We start from the raw sequence: 19,709 nt of genomic DNA, 5'->3' as shown, positions 1-19,709 counted from the left end.
GACCTGTGTAACGTTCACATATGACCCACGAGCAGTGAGGTTTTCCAGGGCTATACTGTTTAGTAAATTAATTTAAAAGATTCACAAAAAAATCTGCACAGTGTATGACAGCATTTTGTTTTGATTTTAAAGAAAAGGTTAGTTACTTTGAATACAAGAACTTGTACCATCTCAGAAAAGAAAGCCCTCTTCTTTCTCTCACACAGGACAGCACCAGTCATGAGATGTGTATATAATCTAAAACAGTTCCTTCACAATGTTGGACTCCAACTGCTATCATCCCCAGCCAACATGGTTAATTGTGGGGATAGGGTGACCCTCCAGAACATACTTGAGCTGCAACTTCCATTATCCCTTATCAACATAGCTAATGGTGAGAGACAATAGGATACAATCTAATATTTGGAGAGCATCCTACTGCCCGACTCTGTCCTACTCCCACCTAGAGAAAGTGACATATGGGAAACAACTCTTAAACTTTCTGCAAGGGTAGCTGTGAACTCACTTGCCATCATCAGCATGGTAAGCAACTGAATCCGGTAGCCATCCAGGCTGATGGTCCAAGCTATAGTACTGAGGCACCAGCCCTACTGCAATGGTCCCCCGCACACCGCTGTCCACAATTGACACCTGGAACAAATTTGAAGAGCAAATTACTAAGATGAAAAAAAAACCCTCCATTGCACTTCTAACCAGGAAAGAGGGCTGGTTCCCTCCATGGCATGAGAACGAGCAAAGTATGAGCTATGTGTACAGCCTAGAGCTACGCCATTCAACACAATACAACACACAAACTACCTCCACTATTAACATGAACAAACCACTTCCTCTCAAACAGGGATCCACGGGTGTATATATTCCACACACCTCCATGGCATCAGCCTCTGAAGATGCCAGTCAGAGATGCAGGTGAAACGTCAGGATTAAATTCCTCCAGAATACGGCCACACAGCTCAAAAAGCCCACAGAAAACTATGGATGCTGGCTGTGAAAACCTCTACGTCATATTGAAGAGTGATATATTACTTGTCCTTACAATGCCAAAACAATTTTTCAGCTCTGACTTAATTTACCAGCAGTAGCCACTGAAATAGCCACCAGATATATTATGGTCTGCTCAGGAGTCACAGCTTCAGGGTGCACCTACACTGTAGAAATAATGTAGATTGATACCGCTTTAAATATTGTGGCATCCTGGGATTTGTAGTTTTACGAGGTCAATAGCCTTTTCTGCCAAAGAGTGCTGGTTCCTCACAAAATTACAAATACCAGGATTCTGTAGGATGGAGCCCTGGCAGTTAAAGTGATCTCAAACTACATTATTTCTACATTGTAGATGCACTCTTAAGACTCTCTGAAGATAGATGACATTACAAGAATGGCAGTGATATCAGTCACACAGGTTTCCCTATCAGCACTGCAGCAAACAATACATCCTTGGTTTAGATGTTGTTGTTGGTTGTGTGCCTTCAAATCATTTCTGACTTATGGAGACCCTAAGGCAACCCTATCATGACGTTTTCTGGGGCTAGGAGTATGTGACTTCCTCAAGGTTACCCAAGGGGCTTCCATGGCTCAGCAGGTTTTCAAACCCTGGTCTCCAGAGTAGTAGTTCAACACTCAAACTACTACACCATACTGGCTCTCTTCCTGGGTTTATTACGTAATAAAATAAATATCAACCTCTCAAGGCTGGTGTGTAAATACATTGCAACTGTATACTTTCAGTGTTATACACAATTCCAAACAAATTGTTGTTGGAGGGTGAAGAATGAGATTGAAATTTTTTAAAGACAAAACCGTCACTGTGAATTGAGCCCAGAAGAAGATTCCTAAGATGTAGTGTATTAAAAATAAGGGCCTTCAAAATACTGGTTCCCAAAAAACTGAGCAGGGGTGAGAATTATGTGTTCCAGTTGCTGGACTGCAATTACCATCAGCCTTAACTTGCACAGACAAGTGGTGAGGAATGTTGGGAGCTGTAGTGCAACATCTGAAGGGCTGCCTGATTCCTACCTCTAATGTAAACTGACTGCCTCCAAACCACAGGATATCCCAGAGGTTACTACAATGCACTGTCCAGCTATCAACAGTAGGCATTATGCAAAATATTGCACTATGTTTTAATTTCCAAGTTTGGTATTACAGAATTTTAGAACTGAACAAAGAAGATGAAGAGGTCATCTATCTAACCCAGTGTCCACTGATAGCAACTGAAGCATCCCTTCCAATTACCATCCAGTCCCTGCTTCCAGATACTTCCAGAAAAAGGGAGCTGGCCACCTCCTTAGGCAATCTAAGGAGCCAGCATTTCCCCAAAATAGGCTTCCTTTTAACTTCGACTCACTATGCATAATCCTATCCTCTAGAACAAGCAAAACAAAATGGATGAACAGATGAAAAACAAACTATCTACATGTCTGGGAAGGCCTTCAGTGGCAATACTCTGAGAATTCATGCTGCAAGGCTGCTGTGATAAAAAAAGCTCTACCTAATGACACAATGACAAGCTTGTTACCTCAAAATAATTGTTGTCTTTGGTCAGCGGGCGAGGAGCAACGTAGCAGCCAACTTCCCCAGAATTTCCATGGTAACTGCAGAAAAGAGACAAGTCAGTTTTCCACTACTCAAGCCACACTGGCAGCTTTATACAAAAGAAAGAATAAGATGAGACTGCAGATCTGGACATCTGGCCACAGTCAGAGGATCAAGTGGTTGGCAAGAGAATAATAATAGAGTAGTCCACCCTTATCCACGAGGGATACCTTCCAAGACCCCCAGTGGATGCCTGAAACTGCAGGTAGCACCAAATCCTTGTTAACTGCCTTTGAGTCGATCCTGACTCATGGCAATCCTGTGGATGAGACATCTCCAAGATTCCCTGTCCTCCAGTGCTCTGCTTAGGTCCTGTAAACTCATGCCCATGACCTCCTTAATGTGGATCTAAATATCCTCAAGGCACCAGATCCCATTTGATCTTGGAAGCTAAGCAAGGTCAGCCCTGGTAAGCCCTTCCGTGGATGGAAGATTGCCAATGAAAACCAGGTGCTGCAGGCTGTATTTCAGAGGAAGGAACAGGCAAAATCACCTCTCAGTATTCCTTCCCTAAGAAAACCCTATGAAATTCATGAGGATGCCATAGGTCAATAGGTGATTTGAAGGCACATATATAGAGTACATCCATCTAGCATGCAGTCTTCTTCTCTTACTACTATCTTCTACCTTTCATAGCATTATTGATTTTTCCAATGAGTTGTGCCTTCTCATGATGTGACCAAAGTATGACAGCCTCGATTTGATCATTTTGGAGTTCAGGGAGATTTCTGGATTGATCTGTTCAAGGACCCATTTGTTTGACTTTTTGGCTGTCCAAAGTATCCTCAGCACTTTTCTTCAACATCACATTTGAAATAAGTTGATTTTCCTCATATCTGCTTTCTTCAATGTCAGGCTGTTGCATTGTACAATGAATACAGTGGATAAGATTCTAACTTTCATGCTCAATTGTATATCTTTGCTCTTTAGGATCTTTTCTACTTCTTTCATTTTTTATCTTCTGATTTCTTGATTGAAGTTCCCATTCTGATCTATGTTTGATCCAAGAAACATCCTTACTATTTTGATTTCCTCATTGTCTAGGTTGAATTTATGTAGATCCTATACCAGTAATATTTTCGGACCGTGGCTGACTGCAAGTAACTGAAATCACATAAAGCGAAACTGCAACTAAGGGTGTATTCAGATCCTAAATTTCTGTTCTCATTTTCCATCAGATACACCGCTGTCATTTTTTTTCTTCTTCTTATTATTATTATTATTAACCTTTATTTATGAAGCGCTGTAAATTTACACAGCGCTGTACATGCAATCTTTTTAGTTAGACGGTTCCCTGCCCTCAGGCTTACAATCTAAAAAAGACATGACACAGAAGGAGAAGGGAGTGGTGGCGGGAAAGGGTAAGAGGTCCAGCAGTTCCTCTCAACCTCCGAGGCCTGGACCAAGGCAGATGGACTGGAGGGAGGGCTTGGCTTCAAAATGGAAGGTTAATCATTATCCAGGGAAAATACATACTCACAAGTAGGATAATGCATATACAGTACATAGCAATACAGGAAATGGATCGATAAACAGCCAACAACAGAACATCAGATAGTAAGCGACAATTATGCGATGCCTGGGAAGGCTTCTCTGAATAGGATGGTTTTCAACTCCGTTTTGAAGCTGGTTAAAGAAGTGATGGCTCTTGCTTGTGGAGGAAGAAGGTTCCAGGAGTGAGGGGCAGCAAGTGAAAAGGGGCGAATCCGGGATGGGGCAGAGGAAATCCTAGGCTGGGACAGGAACGCTCGACTACCAGAACGGAGGGCCCTGGTGGGAAGGTGAGGAGAAAGAAGGTCTGATAAGTAAGGAGGGGCCAGTCCATGGAGGGCTTTGAATGTCGACAGCAGGAGCTTATACTGAATGCGGAAAGGGAGAGGGAGCCAGTGAAGGGATGCCAACACAGGAGAGATGTGGTCAGAGCGGTGGGTGGAAGTGATAATGCGTGCAGCTGAATGCTGGACAGAGATTAAAGGACGGAGGTGAGAAAAAGGAAGCCCAGCCAGGAGGACATTACAGTAATCAAGTCGTGAGATCACTAGGGCATGGACCAGGATCTTGGCAGTAGAGGTGGAGAGATATGGTCGGATTTTGGCAATATTGTACAAAAAGAATCTACAAGCCTTGGCTGTGGTCTGGATCTGAGGGATACACGACAGAGAAGAGTCAAAGATAAAGCCAAGACTGCGGGCTTGCTGGACTGGTTGAATGGAAATGTTGTCCACAGAGACAGAAAAGGAGGGTTGAAGGTTGGGCTTAGGAGGAAAGACAAGAAGCTCCGTCTTGGACATGTTGAGCTTCAAACGCCGATGGCGCATCCACTGTGAGACAGCTGTAAGGCAAGACGAGACTTGCTGTTCAAGCCTTGGAGAAAGGTCAGGGGCAGAAAGATACAGCTGGGTGTCATCGGCATACAGATGGTAGGAAAAACCAAAAGAGCTGATGAGTTTTCCTAAGGACAGTGTGTAGAGAGAAAACAGAAGGGGACCCAGAACAGAGCCCTGGGGAACTCCAACAGATAAGGGAACAAGAGAAGAAGTCAGACCCCCTGCAACTACTGCAAAAGATCTGCCAGACAGGTAAGATCTAAACCAGTCGATAACAGAGTCTGAGATCGCGGCTTTTCCCCATTAGCGCCTATGGCTTTTTCGGCTTACGAAGCATTTCGGGTTACGAACGCAGCGGCGGAACAAATTATTTTCGTAACCCGGGGTACCACTGTATGTCAATTAGGAGACAGTGATCAACAGTGTCAAAGGCTGCAGACAAATCGAGAAGAATGAGAACAGAGTAAAGGCCATTAGCCTTGGCCTGTAAAAGGTCATTCGAGATCTTAGTGAGAGCTGTCTCTGTAGAATGCCTTGGGCGGAAACCAGACTGAAAGGGATCGAGAATGGAGTTGGCTTCAAGAAACTCAAGACAGCGCGAATAGACAACCCGTTCCAAAACCTTAGAAAGAAAGGGGAGAAGAGAAATCGGACGATAGCTAGACAAAGAGGAGGGGTCAAGAGAAGGTTTTTTCAGAATTGGGGAAATGAGAGCATGTTTGAAGTCCGAAGGGAAGGAGCCTGTAGAGAGAGAGAGATTGAAGATATGGAGAAGCGAGGGCAGAAAGGAGGGAGCTATAGAGATTAGAAGACGAGTAGGAATAGGATCAAGAGGACAGGTAGCAGGTTTGGAAGAGTTCAGAAGTGTAGAGAGTTCATCCAAAGAGGCAGGAGGAAAGACAGAAAATTTGTTAGGCGAAGGCGATAGAAGATTAAGAGCAGAAGAAGAATCAGGAGGGACTATCTCAGAGCGAATAGTGGTAATCTTAGAGATGAAATAGTTAGCAAAGTCATTAGGAGAGAAAGATGAAGAGACAGGAGGAGAGAGAGGTTTAAGCAAAGTGTTGAAGGTGGAGAACAAACGCTGCGGGCACCTCTCATTGGCAGAGATCAATGATTTGTAATAATTCTGTTTTGCCATAGAGAGGGCGCGTGAGAAGGAAGAAAGAACAAATTTGAAATGGATAAAATCAGCCCACTCTTTGGACTTTCTCCAAAGACGTTCGGCCGCTCTAGAGCAGGACCGGAGAAACTTAATGTTGGGGGTAAGCCAGGGCTGAGGTCTAGTCTTGGAGGAAGAAGTGCGTACAGAGACAGGGGCAAAATGGTCAAGAGTTGAGGAAAGAGTGGAGTTAAATAAAGACATAGCTGAATCAGCAGAATCCCCGAGATTTAGGGAAGAGAGAGAGGAATCCAGGGTCAGACCAAGATGGTTAGAGTCGACAGATTGAAGATCACGAAAAAGACGTTGAATAGTATGGCGAGGAGGAGGAGTATAAGTGAGAGCAAAGGAGATTAAATGATGGTCAGATAGTGGAAAGTCAAGTGCCAGGTAGTCAGAAATGGCGCAGTTTGCAGCAAGAACTAGGTCAAGACAGTGACCAAGAGAATGAGTTGAAGAGTTGGAGTGTGGTTGGAGGCCAAAAGAAGCTAGCAGAGAGTTAAAGCGAGATGTTGTAGGGTTATTGGAATCGTCAACGTGGATATTAAAGTCACCTAGGATCAAAGTGGGGACTGAATCTGAAAGGAAGAATGTCAGCCATGATTCAAAGTCAGATAGGAACTGGGTGGCAGAACCAGGAGGGCGATAGATGACTGCAACCCGGAGCTGTAGAGGAGAAAAGAGTCTAATAGGATGAAACTCAAAGGAAGAGAAATGATAGCTGGGGGGAAAGATAGAACTTGAAACTGGCAGGAGTTAGATAGCAAGATACCAACCCCTCCTCCTCAACCCTCAGGACGGCTTGTGTGCGTGAAGGAGAGACCACCAAAAGAAAGGGCAGAGGAGGTTGCAGTATCATGGGCTGGGAGCCAGGTTTCGGTGAGATTGAGGAGGTTAAAGGATTTAGAGAGAAAGAGGTCATGAATTGTTGCTGCTTTAGGGGCAGCAGAGCGGCAGTTCCAGAGGGAACAGAGGAAGGGAAGCAGCTCGCCATTTGGGAGCTCAGAAACCCATGCGTCTTTGCTGCATGCCCTATGTGGATGGGGGCGTACGAGTGCCGAATGTAGGACTGGGCGCGTATGGACGCCCAGCCCTATGGAACCCTAAAATTGGCCCCAGGCTGGCACAAAGCACCAGTCTATACTGGGTCTTAGGCAACCTTTTGCTTTTTTGAGGACTTTTATTTTTAAGACAACTCTGAGTGTATTTGATTCTACATTTTGAGGCTTTCACAAGCACTCATACTCCATAACAAAGCCAAAAAACATTTAGAAATTAGAACTTCACTGTGATGGAACATGTCTGCAGGCCCAGAATTACATATAGGTGCATTTCTACATATTAAAAAAAAATTAAAGCCAAAGAAAAAGGGAATATTAAACTGAAGACTTTCTATTTCTTACATCTTGAAAGTTTTTAGAAGTTTATTTTTAATAAAACTGGAGTTTAACCCTACCTTGCTCCCAAACCTTAACAAAACTCACAAACAAGCCAAAAATCAAGGAAGTACACACTTCCAGTGACCTGTGGCCCCATTTTTTGCCCCAAAGTGTGATGGTGTGGCCCACCAGAGGGGGAAACGTTGAACCCCTCCATTATTTCAAGATCCCATTGAAAAGACCAGCTTCCCAGTACCATGAGTGTACCATGAGTTACCTTAGTATGTCCCCATCAACAAGGATATGTTTGAACCGTTCTTGGTAACGGACAGCTCGCACCTCTCGGATCTCTCGGATTCTCCTCCGCCAGTTCAGAAATCTGTAGTGCAGGTTTAGATCATCCATTATGACTGTAAGGATCTACCTACGAGAGAAGTCCATATTTAAAAATATGTCCATAAAAATGCTGCACTAAGACAATCCCACAAGATATCCTTCAATACTAGAGATTACAGTGGGGCCTCCACATTCGCTGGTGTTAGTGATGCAGGACCCCCATCAAACTGGAAAACCCACAAATAAAAAAAAAACAATACTTTTTACCCGGGAGAACAACTCTCTAGGAATCTCTAGGTCCTCTGGTGCAACTCTGTGGTCAACATCGGCCAGAAATTGACCACAGGCTCACCCTGGAGGACCTACAAATGCCTAGAGAAGTGTTTTCTCTAGGAACATCTAGGTTCTCCAGTGTGACACTATGGCCAACTTCCAACAGAGGAGGGCCTAGCCATCCCTTCACCCTTTTTCAAAATCAAATACTAAACATGAACCTGTATAATTCAGTTGCTGTCTACTTTACAATTCAATTTCCCACCAATACTTCATGTATACAATGGATACCAGACTCGCATCTCACCAAGACCCTCCTTACCTAGATCTCATTATACTATCTTCCATTTTTTAAAATTCTATCTTAACTAAGAAGGCGTCTTCACCCTGACATGCTTATGTTGGACTACGGCTCCCATCATCCCCTACCAATGTGATCACTGAGAAGGGAGTAGTAGCCCAATACCTCCAAGAAGCATCAGGTTAGGGAAGGCTGCTAAAAGATTATCCAGTCCCTCCCTCTCCTCATTATATTTTAACATTGTTAAAATTTTAACGGTTTTTTAAAAAATTACATTATTATTAGTCTTCCGTAAAACCTCTGGGTTGAAGAGCAGAAAGAGAAATGCTTAAAAATAACATAAACACACACTTCTCATAAGCAGCTTTGACTGAGAATCAACTCAAAGACACGAATGGCAAAATGAAGATCCAAAGATTGTAAACTGCTGATTTTAACCAACTACAGTATTTGCAACTCTAGATAGATTTATGAAAATATTGTCTGCTCAAATATTGGCTCACAACAGCTCATCTCTCTGCCAGCCTACACTGGCAACAACTTTCTCAGGCCTACAGTGGTTCCCAAACTTTGGCCCTATACAGACAGGCCAAAATAAAGCTGCTTCAGGTCACTTTGGAGGTATAATGTTTAAATGATGCATGCATCCTAAGAGTCTGGAAGCTGCACCAAAGCTGCACTCCAGTCCTTAGGACCGGAGTGTGGCTTTGGTACAGCTTCTGGACTTTTAGGACACATGTATCATTTAAACAACAGTATTTTGGCCTGTCTGTATCAGACCATAGGTACTCCAGATGTTTTGGACATCATCTCCCAAAATTCCTGAATGTGGACCATGGTGGCTAGGCTAGGAATGATGAAGTCCAAAAACCTGGAGGACCAAACTTTGGGAACCACTCATCTGCCACCTCAACTTTAAGCATTATCTACTCCTTATGCATTCCTTCCACATACAGTAACTCAGACCTGGGATCTCTCTTCACATAACACTGGCTAGACCCAGGGTGCATCTACACTGTACAAATAATGCAGTTTGGCACCACTCTCCATCCTACGGAATCCCGGGATTCGTAGTTTCACAAAGCCTTTAGCCTGCTCTACCAAAGAATTATGGTGCCTCACAAAACTACAAACTCTGGATTCTGTGGGATGAAGCCATGGCAGTTAAAGTGGTGTCAAACTGCATTATTGTTACAGCGTAGATCTCTTCCCATTTTGGTTTCACTTCGTTGTTCTTAGCATCCTGCACTCAGTACCCTTCCCTGCAGTTCTGTTAATCCTCATTTTCCCAAACAGTCACAAGGACTCTTTCACAGCCTGTTACCTGCTACCTGGGGATGATGGGAATTGTAATCAGACACACTTGGAAAGGCACAGGCTTTGGGATGGTTGGCCTATAGAAACTCCAGGCTCCAGACCAGTTGTGTTTGCAGTGGCTAGAATGCAAAATAAGCACAAAGTAAAACAAGGTTTTAACATCACTCTTCACTATGGAGCTCAACAAACAGGCCTCAGCACACTGTCAGGGTGCATCTACACGGTGGAAATAATACGGTTTGACGCCACTTTAAGGGCTGTAGCTCCATCCTCTGGATTCTGTAGAATGGAGCCATGGCAGTTAAAGTGGTGCCAAACTGCATCATTGCCACAGTGTAGATGGGTCCTTAGCCTCCACCAAAAAAGAGGCCCTGCTAAATTCAAATGCAAAAGCCACTTTAAGATTCCTGAGGGAATAGGCAGATGCTTGTTGCCATGTGCCTTCAAGGTGTTTCTGATTTACAGCAGCCCAAAGGCAAAACTATCAAGGGGTTTGTCTCTTCAGAGGGGGGTCTGCCATTGCCATCCTCTGAGGCTGAGAGAGTGTGACTTGCCCAGATTCACCCCATGGGTTTTGATGGCCAAGCGGGGATTCAAACCCTAGGTCAGTGGTCCCCAAACTGCGCCCTTTAAGGGTATTTGGACTTCAGCCCCCAGAAGCCAATAGTCTGGGATTCTGGGAACTGAAGTCCAAAAAGCCCCTTAAAGAGCACAATTTGGGGACCACTGCCCTAAACAGATGGACTAAAGTAAGGACCCTGGTTATACACCCCCAGCATCACCCTCCACTCTAGGAAACCTCACAGCCCAGAACAACTGAGGGCCTCAGTCGCAGTTCTAGTCCCCTTGGCTGAGGCAGGGAAGGCATGGGTGGTAGGGCTGGTAAGGAAGAGAATGCCTCTGAGCATACACAGAATGCCTGCCCCTCAGCACTGACTGAACATGGTCCCAGGCCAGGCGAAGGAAAGGCCTCTGCAGCTCTGCTAGTTGACCCCTACCTTCTGCCCCTGGCCAGGAAGGCAGAGGCTTCCCCAAATCAATGGCCACCCACTGACAGCATGAATATCCAGGAGGACCCTCCCACAACTCCGCAGCCTTGCTGCTGAGAGCCCAGCCCACACACCCATCATGCCCTCAAAGCCATCATAGCCTCAAGCCTATGAAGCCCATCATCCCCATCACAGCCCTCGTGCCATGAAGCCCATGATCCCCATCACACCCCATCATGCCTTGAAGCCCACCGTGCCCATGATGCCCACCATGTGCCACTCCTCAACGGCCCCAGCGCCCAGCCCCTGCTGCCTGCCTGCCTTCTTGCCCCAAGGCTCCCTTACCCTGAGAGAGCCCCGCTCTCCCTCCATGGGCCCCTCCCAGCCTCCTCTTCCTCCACTTGCTCCGCTCCTCCTGCTGCTGCTGCTGCTGCTGCCGCCACCCAGCTCACATCCGGGCTCCTGGCCCCGCCCATTCCCGCTCCAAAGCGTGTCGCAAAGCCGCGTCGGCGCCTGGGGCCAATGAGCGGGGCGGAGGGCGTGGCTTCTTCCTTCGCGATGAAGGAAGGTGAATGGGGATGAATGGGTGGAACGTTCGGGACTAGGCGAAGCGGACGGCGATTGTGACGTCAGCGAAAGAAGAGGGGGTGGATTCCAAAGGGGCGTGGCTCAATGGGAGTCCTCAATGGGAGGAGCCAGGTGACTTCTTTCCTGGTCACACTCTCTCAGCCTCCTCTGAACACATCTTGCCAAGAAAACCCCATCGTAGGGAGTCACCATAACTGGGAAGGGACTTGGAGGCCCACGACAGCAACGGCATGGATACCCAAAAAGGGGCCAGATCCCTTCTGACCCTGGAAGCTTAGCAGGGTCAGCCCTGGTTAGCACTTGGATGGGAGGCCACCAGTCACTACGTGGAAAGGAAGTGGCCAAACCACCTCTGACTTGGTATTCCTTGCCTATATAAAGACTCAAATTAATGGGATCAAGTCCATAAGTGACTTGAAGAACCACACACACACACAAAGGAAAGGGGGCTAGGCAAAGTGACCCAAGGAAAGCAGACACAGCAAAGAGAAGAATTCTCTCGGTGTGAAAAAAAAATGTAGTGTCTCTGCAATGCTAGAAAGTTGGGGAGTGAAGGAAAGCTTAGGTCCACGTTTTTTGCAGGGTGTGTTTTGGACTTTAATTTGGGGAAAGCACGTTTCTTATTTAGCCGGGCAGCACCCTCTAAGTACTGCATGGGCAAAGCCTTTGACTGCAGAGATCATGAAAGGCTATGGAAGGCCCTTAAAGACATGGGAGTGCCAACACATCTGATAGTCCTAATGAGGAATCTGTACTCAGGACAGAACAAGGAGAAACAGAATGGTTCCCAATTGGCAAAGGAGTCAGACAAGGCTGCATCCTCTCACCCTACCTATTCAACTTATATGCAGAACACACTGTAAGGAAAGCAGGCTTGGACATGGAAGAGGGAGGAGAGAAAATAGGAGGAGGGCATATTAACAATCTAAGATGTGCAGACGACACAATACCACTAGCAGAAAACAGCACCTACAGCAACTGCTAAGGAAGATCAAGGAAGAAAGTGCAAAGGCAGGCTGAATATTGAACATAAAGAAAACAAAAAGAATGACCACAGAGACCGCATTTTCTGGAACAAATGTCCTTAAAAAGGCATTGATTTTACAACAAAAATACATCCCTTGGGCTCAAGTAAAAGCAGAGGTGGGAATCATGAGGCCCTTCAGATGTTGTTGGACTTCAACACCCAGCGTTCCTCACCCTTGGCCATCCTGGCCAAGGCAGTCCAACCTCTGGTGATGTTGTATACAGCATTGGTTCCATTGCTGTTCCTGGGGAGAGCCATGTGCCTTATGCTTTACTGCAGTGAGGCCTCCATGCCAGCGTTGCTTTGGCTTGGAACGGCTCTCAAAACTCTGCAGCAGGAGAGCTAAGGACAAGGAAACACTCGACGGCCTGCAGTAACTGATGCAAAAGTCAAGCGCTGCAGCAGGACACTTGAGCACCAGATTAGAAATCAAAACTCCCAGAGCACATCCCTATTCATTTTCCTAAGCCTAGAAGGTGCAGCACAGAAGGGAACTGGCTCTTGAGAGGGAAAGGCAAATGACTTGCCTGTTGGCAGTTCACCAGCCCAAGGAATCTCCATAGACTGACTGTTGTGTCAGCACTGCGGAGCTGCACCAGTTGCATGCATACCACTTTCAATGCCGTGTCTCCAGTCCTGTGGAATAATGGGATCTGTAGTTTGGTGAAAGACTCCCAAGTTAAAAGATTAACAAAAAAATAAATTCCAAAAAGCAAACCTGATTTTGCCATTTTATATAAGGGACATACACATATGTATGCCATGCTTGCTCTCACTGGTCACATATTAGCATATAGGCAGCATGTAAACCAAATAAATGCATTAAAATAAAGTAAACTTCCTTAACTCTTAGGGAAAGCAGCACAGATTTAGGAATCTGTCCAGTACAAGTAAGAGCTTGGAAAAAAGTGTTCTCTTGGCCAGTAACTCCCAGAATGCCCCAGCCAGCATGGGGATGCTGGTCACTGCAATCTCCCCAAATCAAAATTCCCAAGTTCTGGTTCACACCAGTGTAACTTGCTAACTGCAGAGTCCAAGGAGCATATAGCTACCATCCAGCAATCAGCACCACCTGCCTCAAAAATGCTCTCAAAGCGAGGTAAGAGCCCTTGTCCTCTGAGTATCATAACTGGTGGCCATTAAATAAAAGCCCAATCAATAGCCACTTCAGTGTTCATTAACTGCACCTCTTTCAACAGCCCACTGGGAGGCTTCAGTCAAAGCACTGATGGAAACCAGGTCCTGCAAGAAGTCATTTTAGCTGAGCCAGACATTCTGCTCCCATTCAGTTATTATTTTGGCTCTGTCCTCAACACCGGCATAAGAGTCCATCACTCTCAACAAAGCACCTGATCACAGTGTCCCAGGGTGCTGAGATTTGATGGTAGATGAATGATCCAGATAAAGCTGACGAGGGATCAATTCCCTGCCATGCTATAATAACCAGAAAGAGCAAGAGTGGAATTAATGCAGCCCTCCAGATGTTGTTAGACTGCAGCTCCTAGCAGTCTTAGCAAGCATAGCTAAAAGTGAGGAATCTGGAGGTTTCAACAACATCTGGAGGACTGCAGAAGTCCCATCTGTGGTAGAATATAACCTTGGAAAAATCCAGTCCCACTTTACTTGGCAGAGAGAGGAACTGCGACATCTCATCAGCTGTCTTTTTCAGCTGTTTGCGAAACTGCTTGCTTTTATTAAATCTTTTGTGTCTTCCTGCCAAACTAGATAAAGGGGGGGGGGAGTTGTTGTCATTGTGACCTGTTGTGTGAGCTTCCCAGAAACAACCAGTGACCTCAGATAAAAGCAGGGATGGGCAACGAATGGTCCTCCAGATGTTGCTGGATTGCAACTCCCATCATCCCTCATGATTGATAATGCTGGATAGGGCAGATGGGAGCTGTGGTCCGAGAACATTTGGAGGGCCGTCTGTTCATCATCACTGGTAAAAGGCTTCTCTTGGTAATCAGGCATTTGGCATTTCCGTTTGCACAAGTCTTCACTGCCACCCTTGTTTTTGTTTTCATTGAATATTTCTATTTCCATTTAGTAAAGAACAGCTGTTTTTGGTGTGATAGCCAGTACACAATTAGAACAAAACAAACATTTGCTCTTTAGCCCTTCAGAATCTTTTTTTAAAGTTAATTTTGCTAATTAAATGTTGCGATCCTAGTTTGAAATAAAAATTAAACTGAGTTGTGTTGTGATTGCAAAACTTTATCACCACTGTTGAGTCCCTGGGTGCCTCTACACTGAAGAAATAATGTAGTTTGACACCACTTTCACTGTCATGGCTCTGTCCTACAGAACCCTGGGATTTGTAGCTTTGTGAAGCACCAGCAGACTTTGGCAGAGAATGCTAAAGACCTTATACAACTATAAGTCCCAGGATTCCATAGGATAGAGTTACAGCACTTAAAGTGGTGTCAAAATGCATTATTTCTACCATGTATATGCATCCCCAATCTCCAGATGCAGCAACAGTACAGAGAGCTACAGAAGACAGAAATAAATTATCCTTTACTGTGCTCCTCTCGGAAACTGCGGTCCAAAACAGACTGCAGAAATAATCCAGTTTGAGACCGCTTGAACTGCCTTGGCACAGTGCTAGGGAATCCTGGGAACTGTAGCTTATTGGGACACCACAGCTCTCTGACAGAGGAAACTCAATGTCTCACAAAACTATAGTTCCCAGAATTCCCTAGTAGTCTGAGGCCACAAACTATAATCCCCAGAATTCCATAGCATTGTGCCATGGCAGTTAAAGTGGGGTCACCCTGGATTATTTCTACAGTGCAGCTGCAGCCTAAGTCTCTTCATCACTTTCTTCCCTTACCAGACTGTCATCTATGTTTCCAGGACTTGAAAAAGTTTCTTTCTGTACTTTAACTTGGGGTGATTCTTGGGGTGTAATGTAAAAGTAACCTATCCATGCTGTGAGTGTTCCTTGGCAGACTGAGCAGCAGCAGCAGCTGTTTCAAGGCAAGGACCAGAATTTCAGAGGAGCCTCTCAAAGTGCCTGCTCTCCCCCATCCCACCCCATTTCTTGCTAGCATCCCCACTGTACCATGTGGTTCCCCAGTCATTTTTCTCCTGTGCCCTACCACAGTGCCATTGTCATTCCAGGCTTTGAGGGTGGATCATGGGGGCAGGAGGGGTAATTCCTGGAAAGTACATCGTGTCTGACTGCTCCTTCTTTGCAGGTCAGGTCAGGGAGCATTCCTCCAGACTCCCAAGAGCTGCATCTCTTCCATGGCCCAAGGCTGAGGGAGCCAGTGCCAAAAGTCAAGAGCACAGATTCCTCTGGCACGATGCCGAAGGGAGTGCAAAAAGGCTTCTGCTGAGGTCTGTTGTAAGGCTATAAAAGGGCATGTGCGCTCACAGTATTTCTTCTGAATTTGAAAGTGCAACATGTGACAGAACCAGAGTTTGGCAAGAAGGGGGAGAGAAAGCCTTAGTTAAAGGCTACAGTTGTCTCCATACACAAGTACTGTATTTGACAATAAGCTTCATGGAGCCCTAGGAGGATAACCAACAATATTAGAGGTCAGGCCTCTATACTTATACAAGTGCAGAAGAAAACAAATGCTGACCACTATGACTTTCACTACAATGACTACCTTCTGAAGTCAAACTGCAACTTCAAAGATTATCTTCTGCCCAATGATGTGAGAAAAGAGCATGAACCTACTCCTAGAACTGTCTCCTCATTTGATGGAGCAGGCAGATTCACCTGATTTCTGAAAAACATACTTTTTATAGGCCCAGAAGCTAAAATAATGGAGTTTGACACTGCTTTAATTGTCATGCCTCAATGCTATGGCTTTCTGGGATTTGTACTTTTGTCAGATATTTAGCATTCTCTGTCAGAGAGCTCTGGTGCCACAGCAAATCTACAAATCCCAGGATTCCAGCTGAGCTTTGGCAGTTACAACAGTGTCAAGACCGCATTGTTTCTGCAGTGCAGATACAGCCCAGGCTGTTCATCTTCCCTGGCTAGATGGCAAGTCCATATTACAGCCATTCTGTTCCTTGGAGTCCAGGTGTAGTTACTCACAAAGAGGATTAGCAGCCTTTTGGGAGGGGCAGCCAGATGAGCAGAGACATTATCAAGTGGCAATGCTTATCTCCATATGGTTATCTTCATACGGTTAAGCTTCACCAAAACTGGTGTCTGCAGATCAAAGTGTTGCTAAAGGCACAGGTGCAGTCATAATGTAGGTTTTTTCTTGGTCAAGTGGCAACCTTTGTCATGGCTAAATAAACATCACTCTCTGCATGTACTCAGAGACCCTTTCTCCTTCTTTGCAATCCGAAGGCTTCCTCAGCCCCAGCTGCAACAGAGGCTTAGGGCTGCCAAGCAGGCACATGATTCTCTTCCGTGGCCAAGAAAGCAACAGAAGTGATGGATGTTATGTTTTTTTGGAAAGAATTGGCCAAGGAGGGAAATAGCTGGGGAAGTGGGTTACACAGCCAAGGTGGACTGGAAACTTGAACTATTCCAAGCACTCTGTCTGGAGCCAAATGGAATAAAGTTGGGAGGGAGGCTAGAAAAAAAAAAAGCCCTTTCCAAGTCCCAAGAAACAGCAGGAGAAAATAAGTTTTCCTGGTCAAGAAACTGTTGGCTCATTGCAGCCTTTTGTTTGTTAATAAATTAAACTATTGGAAAATTATTCACAGAGAATAAAATAAGCCCAAATGCAAGGAAGACAGGAAAAAGTTGCTAACTCTCAGCCTAAACTACTTTACAGGGGTGTCGTGGGGGTAAAACAAGGCAACCTCCTGTGTGGCCTCCTTGGAGAAATGCATACCCTCCAACTGTCCTGTTTTGGCACAGAAGGTCCCAATTAATCCTCTGTCATCCTACTTTTCAGCTGCTTTTAAAATGTCCCAGTTTCTCTCTTCCTCCCCCTTTCCCCCTTCATCCTCAGTTTATTTCAACTGCTGCAAATTGAGTTTGAAGTGCAAAAGTAGTTTATTATCATTAACTCAGAAGAGAGGAAAGGTATCGGGGTAAAATCTTGTCCTTCCCAGGACGCTCAAGCAAAAGCAAACTCTGCAACCTCTTCTACCTGTCATGTTCTTCCTCATTAACAACTTTTTCCATCTCGGTCACACACTGATGTTGTTCAGGCACATGTATCCCAGTTTTCATTGGTGAAATGTTGGAGGGTATGGGAATGGTTGTGCATTTAGGTGACCCCCCACCCCTAGTCATGTCTCTGCTACATCCCTGCTGAGTAGACTGGAAAGTGATCCCAAATGCAATGTTTTGTATGCCTTCCTGAAACTATACTAGGCTAGACAGTTGTTGCAATCCTGTGCACACTTACTTGGAAGAGAGCCCAGCTGAACTTGGACATGCTTCTGCATCAAATACATAGGACTGAGCTGCAACTAACCCCACCTTGCAATCACAATACATCCAGAAATTCCCCCTCAACCCAGAGAAATTCCCCCATACTTACATAATACACAGTATCTTGCTCTTTCCAAATATCTACTGCTTTCATTTGGTAGATACAAAAAATAGGCAGGATAGAGAAAAAGTTAAAAGGAGGAAGAAGAAAAAGGAGGAAGAGGCACTGGAGGAAGACAGGAATGGAAGTGGCAGAAGAGCGGTGAAAACCTTTAAAAAATTGGCCTTGGCCTCACACCCAGCGCTGCCAATTTCCGGGGAATTTCCCAGAATCTGTGGAATTTAATTAATTTCTTTCCAGGGATTTTGACTGAATATTCTGGTAAATATTGGGGAATTCCAGGGATTTTGGATTTTGTTAAAACATTCCCGGGAATATCTTCAAGGCTTGTTGGCAACATTGCTCATACCCCTACCTTTAACAACTACTTGAGTGTAGAAATTAAAAGTTGGCAAACCTTCCTGACCTCCGGGGATGTAGCTGTGAAAAAACATAGGAACAGGCAGAGTTTTAAAAAGTAATTTCCCCTCCTGTAGAGAAAGGGATGGGAGCGCTGCAAGAGAGGAGGACAAGATATGGAATAAAGAGAGCAGCTAAAAATGTTTACCTTTCCGAGACTTAATTTTAATGTTGTGGTTACATACTTTATGATGTCTATCATCTTTCAACATGTTTCACATGTTGCAGGAGTCAGCAGTTTATTCCCACTTACAACCACCAACAAGCAGGCTATGCTCCAGACAAGGCTCCTGTTTGTTTATAACCTACCCTGAATGTCATGAGCAGGCAGCACTCCAACAGGAGAAGTGTGTTCACAGCAATGACTGCCCCATATTCACAGCAAGCTTGCACGTTCTGTGTGCTTGTTTCAACTCCATCAGTTGATCAGAAGATGCTCCATATTATTTCAAGAGCAGACCTCTGCATGCATTACCCTGTGGTTTGATCACAGCAATATCACTGAATCTGTATACTGTATCTGCCTCATTTTAGGTATGAATGGGTACAGGAACAATTCTAAAGGGAGAGGTGAGGCTGGCAATTATATAGCCCAGCAAAACCCATTATCTCCCTGATATCTGATTGCAGTGTACCTGAATCTGGGGGAAACCACTGAGCCAAGTACCTTTCAATCTATTTTTGCTCACAAGTAAAATGGAATATTATGCAATGATTTAGTGCCCCTAAGGACTGGAAGAACAACTCTGGGACTTTGTATAGGATTGTGTTACTGGATTCTAGCTCATGGGACTGTGCAATAGGTGGGTCAAGCACAGATATTATTACAATTCACTGTTGTTTACACTGACACTCCACTTTTACTTCAGGGAGTTTTATGAGGCATGAATGGTTCTCCTCCCTTCTGGAGATGATCTTCACAACAGTCCTTTAAGGAAAACTGTCAAGACAGCCAACAGAATCAGAGAGCCCAAATGATCTGCAGTCTAGCAGCAAGCTTTAACATTATTTATAATGTTAATAATAAATAATATTTATAATGTTATTATAATATTTATAAGGTTAATAATAATAATTTATTTATTTTATGATTCAGGTGTTTTCAAGTGGGCAGGATAATAAAAAAGAAATGTTAGCGCCAGTTTTAATTCATGGTAAGCCTAAAAAATATTTCAAAAAGGAGCTTGTCAGAGGCTTTATTAACTGAAGTATGCCTCCTAAGGAAATTATGATAGCATAGTATTATTATTATTATAGTTTATTTATATAGCGCCGTAAGTTTATACAGCACTTTACATAGTCATCAACCAAGATACAGATGAAACCTGCCTACGGCATACAATCTGAAATCAAGAGCAGCAAAAATTATAAAATAACAACTTATAATAATACAAAATGTAAAAAATACATAGCAAACAAGAATAAGAATCAAATAACATGGCAAGTCACAATCCCATGTCCTCACTCCCCCCACTGTGAAAAATAACCACCTTAGGTGCATCGACACTGTAGAAATAACACAGCTTGACACCAGTTTAA

At 44.6% G+C, this 19,709-nt stretch overlaps 1 protein-coding gene across 1 annotated transcript in view; it reads right to left on the bottom strand.

Annotated features, from left to right (window-relative positions):
- SPRYD3 (SPRY domain containing 3) overlaps positions 1 to 11,106 on the bottom strand; it is a 46,429-nt gene extending 35,323 nt beyond the window's left edge. The window contains exons 1-4 of the mRNA XM_042453219.1: positions 11,025 to 11,106; positions 7,741 to 7,883; positions 2,519 to 2,594; positions 506 to 630 (exon numbers count right to left, since the gene is read on the bottom strand). Coding sequence (XP_042309153.1) covers positions 506 to 630; positions 2,519 to 2,594; positions 7,741 to 7,883; positions 11,025 to 11,051 — 371 coding nt within the window. The 5' untranslated portion in view covers positions 11,052 to 11,106. The remainder of the gene's footprint in view (positions 1 to 505; positions 631 to 2,518; positions 2,595 to 7,740; positions 7,884 to 11,024) is intronic.
- Between the last annotated feature and the right edge of the window lie 8,603 nt (positions 11,107 to 19,709).

The sequence above is a fragment of the Sceloporus undulatus genome, chromosome 2 (genome assembly GCF_019175285.1).
Source record: "Sceloporus undulatus isolate JIND9_A2432 ecotype Alabama chromosome 2, SceUnd_v1.1, whole genome shotgun sequence".
Taxonomy (NCBI): Eukaryota; Metazoa; Chordata; class Lepidosauria; order Squamata; family Phrynosomatidae; genus Sceloporus; species Sceloporus undulatus.
Note: the sequence above shows the minus strand (reverse complement) of the source record. Positions and strands in the feature narration are given on the sequence as shown.